This window comes from Malurus melanocephalus, unplaced genomic scaffold (genome assembly GCF_030028575.1).
Source record: "Malurus melanocephalus ecotype Western Australia unplaced genomic scaffold, MMel_1.1 scaffold_575, whole genome shotgun sequence".
NCBI lineage: Eukaryota > Metazoa > Chordata > Aves > Passeriformes > Maluridae > Malurus > Malurus melanocephalus.
Genome location: NW_026623807.1, coordinates 138695 through 144675, shown reverse-complemented (window position 1 = coordinate 144675; position 5981 = coordinate 138695). Strand labels below are relative to the sequence as shown.

The 5981-nt window shown below is 65.4% G+C and overlaps 1 protein-coding gene across 1 annotated transcript in view; it reads right to left on the bottom strand.

The window, feature by feature from the left end:
* Window positions 1-5686, bottom strand: part of EXTL1 (exostosin like glycosyltransferase 1) — a 7402-nt gene extending 1716 nt beyond the window's left edge. The window contains 7 exon segments of the mRNA XM_057382562.1: window positions 49-227; window positions 308-440; window positions 513-632; window positions 959-1066; window positions 1147-1240; window positions 3972-5182; window positions 5376-5686. Coding sequence (XP_057238545.1) covers window positions 49-227; window positions 308-440; window positions 513-632; window positions 959-1066; window positions 1147-1240; window positions 3972-4906 — 1569 coding nt within the window. The 5' untranslated portion in view covers window positions 4907-5182; window positions 5376-5686.
* Window positions 5687-5981: the final 295 nt, after the last annotated feature.

The window sequence follows — 5981 nt, the reverse complement described above, 5'->3', positions numbered from 1 at the left end:
CCCATCCCCTCCCCAATCCAGGGGCCTCATTCCCATCCCCTCCCCAATCCAGGGGCCTCATTTATCCCACTGAATGCACAGATTGATTGGGGACTCAGCTCCTCCCACCTGCGCGCAGTACTGGGATGCAGAGACAGCTTGAATGAGCCTGAGGATGGACTGGGACGGGGACCCTGCTTGCGAGACCGCCCGGATGAAAGCCGTGAACTTCTTGGAGGGGCTGGAGCCTGAAAAAAAGATGGGAAAGAACGGGTGGTGTGGCACAGCCCGAGCCTGCCGCGCTCAGCCGGGACGGGCAGGATCCTACCGTGCTGCAGGTAGTAGAAAGGAAAATCCCCGAGGTGGGTGGAGAAATCAGGCAGGACCARGAGCCCGCCGGGCAGCGCGTTCCAGAGGAATCGGGAGCGGGAGCGGTGCGGGGCCAGGCGGTCCTTGATGATCTGCCGGAGGGCGGAGTGATGCTCGAACGGTAGATTCGAGCCGGGGAGGGGAGCTCGGGGCGCGGGGCTCACCTCCAGCGTGGTGTGCACGATCTTGTCCACCGAGGAGAAGTAGGCGTCCCACAGGAGCTGCGTCTGCTGCTGGAAGGCCAGGACGCGCTCGGGGTGGATGCAGCGCACGGCGGAGGGGATCTGTGCCGGGACGGGCACCAGCTCAGAGCTCCCCGCTGCCTCTGCCACCTCCTTCTGTCCCAGCCGTGCCAGGGGCTGGGTGCCACCATCCCGCTGTGCCCAGAGCCGGGCTGAGCCCAGGATTCCCAAGGGTTTGTGTCTGGGAGGATGCTCCATCCCTTCCCCCCGAAATGAGCAGTGCCCCAGGGCTGCACTGGGACGGGACCCCCATTCCATGATGGACCAGGCTCAGCCGTGAGGGGCTCACCCCAAACTTGGCTCCATCACCCCTGGCAATAGATCTGGGGGTCTCTTGCCCGGCGTGGGGCAGGATCGGGGCTCGGTACCTGCAGCAGGAGCCTCTCGCTGCCCACGACCGCAGCTTTGCCCCAGTCGATGGCCTCGGCGAAGGGCAGCTCCCAGCCGTCACTCAGCAGCACCGGGATGCAGGCGGCCTGCGGAGGGACCCCTCAGGGTGGGACAGAGCCCCCAGAGCCCAGGGARGGGGTCACCTGTGCCCCTACACCCCCTGTACCTGCAGAGCCTCGAGGAAGCGGAAGGACCCCAAGCGCCTGCCCCGGGGCACGATGCAGAAAGTGGAGTTGTGCAGCAGCTCCTGGTAATCAAACCTGGGGTGGGAGAAGGGGCTGGGGTCAGGCSTGGCCCCCTCCCCTCCTGTGAGCATCCCGAGGGTGTCACTGGAACCTGGAAGGATGCAGCCAACCAGGGCAGCATCAGGGCCGGTTTGGGCTGATTTTGGCTCTGAATATCCCGGGTTTTGTGGGAGCAGAGATGTCCTGGGTGATAAAGGGATGTACGTGGGTATCCCTTAAAGAACGGGGACCAGGACAGGACCCCAGCGCCTTTTGAAGGCGTGACCCAGCTCCTCCACCCCCCAGCAATGTCACCGCACCCCAATCCCCGAGCCCGAAACTGCAGCGGCTCCCGTGCCGTGCCCAGACCTGCCGGGCAGGACCAGCCCTGCCTGCCCTGGCAGCGTTCGGGGGGGCTGTGGGTGCTGCCAGCGCGGCCCCCCCGGGCCCGTGGGGCTCTCAAAGCCCCTTCTGTGCCGCGATGGGGAGAGGCTCGTCCGCTGCCGGGTCCCTGCGGCCGCGCCGGAAAATCCAATATTGACTTAAGGTCGGGACAGACCCCGTCTGTTCCTGCCCGCGGGGAGGGGCAGCCGGTCCTGGATGGGCTGGGGGGTTTTCGCGTGGTCCGGGTGGGCTTGGGGAAGCCAAAAAGCGCCCTTGAAATGAGCTGCTCKCCAGGAGGAAGGGTCTCCCTGCGGTGGGCGCCGGGCCAGGCTGGGAGCTGGGGATGCCGGAGCACCCAGGGGCGCTCCGGGATGCGGGAAATCAACCCCAATGCCGAGRCACGAAGTTCTACAATAAAATCCGCCTCTGGATGAACCTCCCCAGCGTCTCCAAAGGATGCCAAAACCTCGAGTCGTTAACACCCCAACCCCTGGCCGGGCACCGCAGGGGTGACAGCGGCTCAAACAGCAGCGACAGCCACAWCGCCGGGGCCAGACACCTCTGCCACAGCTCCTCGGGGACCCCCAGAACCAGCCGTGACCCCCGGCACCTCCGGGGGACCATTCCCGCCGGCGGGGCAGGGTGGGCAGCGCGGCGGTGCCGCCGGGAGCCTGGCGCCGGCCGGGCTGCGGGGCCGGAGCTCCCGATGGAAATACTTCGCTCCTGACGCGCTGCGGTTTCCGGGCAATCACGCCGTCAGGGCTTCCTTGTTTTGTTAGGAGCCGGGACGGGCGCCCGCCGCGCTCCCTTGGCCAGGCCCCTCCGCGGCTCCGGCCAGGCACGGTGCCACCGGGAGCGGCGGCTCCGCAGAGCCCGTCCCAGCCCGGTCTGGCTGCTCCGAGAGCCGGGCAAAGCGCTGCCACAAGCTGCCCTTTATCCCGGCACAGACCCAGGATTGTTTTGGGCATTAGGAGGGTGATGGAGCCCCCAGCAAAGCTTTGCTCTGCTCCCCGAGCTGCCTCCGCCGCGACAGAACCCAGCGGTCCCAACGCACCGGGAGAACGGGGCCGCTGGGTGTCACTTGGCACTTGTGGTGTGTCCCCTCCCCGCTGGCCTGTTCCCTGTCCAAATCTGGGAACATCTCCCGGGGCAGGAGGGCACCGATCCCCGCGGGAGGTCGGGCAGAGCCGGCTCCAATGGAGATGCCGGTGGTTTTTGCCCAGTCCCGCAGGGATGAGCMGGGCGGCGGCGGTTCGGGGTCACACAGGAGCACGCTGCCCTGTGCCACGTGTTCCCCGTGGATCCGCTGCCCAAAGCCATCCTGGGAGAGGTGTAAATCTCCCTGTATTTGCAAACAGCATTAGGGGATTACCTGGGTGGGCGGATGGGGGGGAAATCTCATCCCGCTGCTCCGTGAGCAGTGCGGGGCTGAGCCGGTGTCCCCTGTCCTGCCAACCCCACTGTCCTGCGATGCCCCATCCCAAAAGGACTYTGCTGCAAGTGCTGACCCTGCTGGGCTGGTGGCACCTCCAGACAGAGCCATGTGGTGCCTGACCCATCCCAAAGCCCCGGCTAATCCCAGTGCCAGCACCCCAGCTCCACTTTTACCTCCCGGCACCTCCTAAGACGCTTTGAGGATGATGCCCAACGCGGCCTCTCCCCATCTGCTCTCCAGCCGGGTGGCTGGAGGATGTCCCCAGGCGTGGGATGGGGACCTGCCCGTTGTCTGTGGGATGGGGTCTGTGTTTGCCAGCCCTGGACTGGATCCATCCCCGGTGATGGGTCCCAGGTAGTGGCATGGGAAGGTGAGGAGCTGGCGTGTGTGCCTGCAGCACGGAACCCCCCAAACTCACAGAACTTTGCCTCCCCCAATTTTTTGTGCACCAAGGTCCAACACACACTGCTGCCACCATGTCCATTTGTGTTGGGGATGCAGAGGGACCCCCACCCACCACCACCAGTTAAGCTCGGGGCTGCCCGCACCGGGACCCGCCARTTTTGTGGGATTTTCAGTGGAGCCAGTGAGGGGGGGATGTTTCGGGCTCATCTCCAAGAGAAACGTTTATGTTGGGGGAGAGCGGGAGGGGGGAGAAGAAAAGCGTCATTCATCAGCGTTCGGAAAAAGGGAAATCGTATTAGAGGCGGTGGCAGCGATTGCAGATAAGAGCCGCTCTCGCCAGATTACTCCAACTTTAATACAGAGCAGGAAAGCCCTGAGCAGTCAGCGCYTCGCTCCCCGCTGTGCCACGGAACCCTCATCTATTTCAGGACAGCCCAAAATTCCCTCTCTGGAAGCGCAGCCACCACAGACGGTCAGAGACAGGAACATTTRTGGGGTGTCCCACCCGCCCGGACCCCTTTTCCCTCCTCATCTCCCACTCACTTTTCGTAGTCCACGTTATCCTTGTCGCAGCGCGTGTCCTTGTGCTTCTCCCAGTCCTTGCCGTGCTTGCAGGTGGTGAGGGAGATGATGTCCTTCCCGTTGTGGATGTGGTGCAGCGCGTTCCGGGTGCCGGAGCCGATGCCCGTCAGGTACCGCTTACCCTTAAACACCAGCAGGTATTTTTTTTTCGGGGGCAGCGAGTCCTGGTACAGCCACCCCCTGTCCCCTCCKCGCTGCGGGTGCTCCTTGGAGAAGAGCGGGATGGAGATGTCGAAGCCGGGCCGAAAGCTGTCGGTGTCGAAGCTGGCTTTGGCCAGCATGGCCTGGCCGATATCGAAACCCAGCTCGCCGGTGTAGTTGGGCCAAGTGCCCGAGTARAGGTTGAAGATGAGGTGATTGCGGCCGCCGTTCCAGAGCGGGAAGCCGCGGATTTTCTCATCCACATTCYGGACGTACTGGCCCGAGAGGTGGTCGCGGTCCAGCGTGTCGATGCCSAGGATGAACAGACACGCTTCCTCGGGGTTCCCCGTGTGGTAACGCGAGCGCTGGATGGAGCTGAGGATTTTACCGTAGCTCTCCGAGACGGGCTGGCCCCGCTCCTGGGGGTAGGTGAACACTTTGAAGCCGTGCTTCTCGCACCTGGAGAAGTCGAAGCAGGTTTCCATCCGGCAGCTGCTGCTCCTGTGGATGCTCAGCCTCGCCGCCCGCCGCTCCCGGGGGGACAGCAAGGAAGGGTCCCCATCCCTCTGCAGCTCCTCGGGGTCCGCAAAGCTTTTGAGGAGGGACCGATCCGTCCAGTGGGGCCAGCTCCTCCGGGCTTTGGCTTTCCTCCCGGAAAAGAAAGCGAAATGGCGCAGCTGGTCCCCCCCAAAGAGGAAAAGCAGCAGCCAAGAGGCAAGGAAAGTCAGGAAAATGTATTTCTTCCTGGTCTGCATAGGTTCACAGGCAGCCCCAGCTCCTCATCGGGCTCACACGGGTGCCAGAGTCCGCTGGAAAGGCCGATGTCCCRAACCCCGAGCGGGCGATGGGACAGCTCCTGGCCCCCCGGAATTGTCCTGAGCCCTCGCAGTCTGTGACAAACCCCACTACAGCCCCCTCTGCCCAGGGCTGTGCTGCTTTCTCGGGACCGTCCCGGTGTCCCGCCCGCTCACTTCTCCGGGCCCCCGAGCCGCGACAATGACATTTCCATCTCTTGGCCCAGCTTCAAATCCCTGCAGGAGAGGAGAGGTCGCGCCGTCACCGTCCTGTCGCCGCCAACCGGGTCACCGCGAGTGGCTCCGCACATCCCTGCGGCGGGACCCACCTCCCCAGCCCCCTCGGGAATAAAACCCTGGGAACGAACGCTCCCGCAGCCACCGGAGCGGAGCGCCCCTCTCTCCGAGCTKCTCCCGGTGCCCCCGTTACCTTCGGGCACTCGCGGCCCCGGGTGGGTGTCGGGCCGCCGTGTCCCGGTGCCCCGATRTCCGGCTGCCCGCGGCTCCGGGCTGCATCCCCGGCCGGGAGAAGCGGCGGAGCGGCCCCGCCGGGCTCCCGGTGCGCGGGAGGACCCGCTGCGGGAGGCTCCCGGGGCTGGGGCGCTGGGCGTGTGCGTCCCGCTGGTCACCTTGTCCGTCTGTCCCTGCGCTGGGCTCTCTGTCCCCGTGTCTCCCCGGGTGCCTGTGAAAGACCCCAGCTGTCCGTCTCTGTCCTCCTGTCCCCGGTCCGTCTGTCCCCACCGGGGCTAGTTTTCCCCCTGTCCCCTGTCCCCCTCGGAGCTGGCTGTCCCCTGTCCGTCTGTCCCCACCGGGGCTAGCTGTCCCCCTGTCCCCTGTCCCTCTCGGAGCTGGCTGTCCCCTGTCGGTCTGTCCCGCCCCGGGCTGGCTGTGCCCTGTCTGTCTGTCAGTCCCCCCGGGATTGTCTGTCTCCTGTCCCCTCCCAGAGCTGGCTGTCCCTCGTCCGTCCGTCTGTCTGTCCCGCCCCGTGCTGGCTGTCCGCTGTCCCCTCCCGGATCTGGCTGTGCCCTATCGGTCT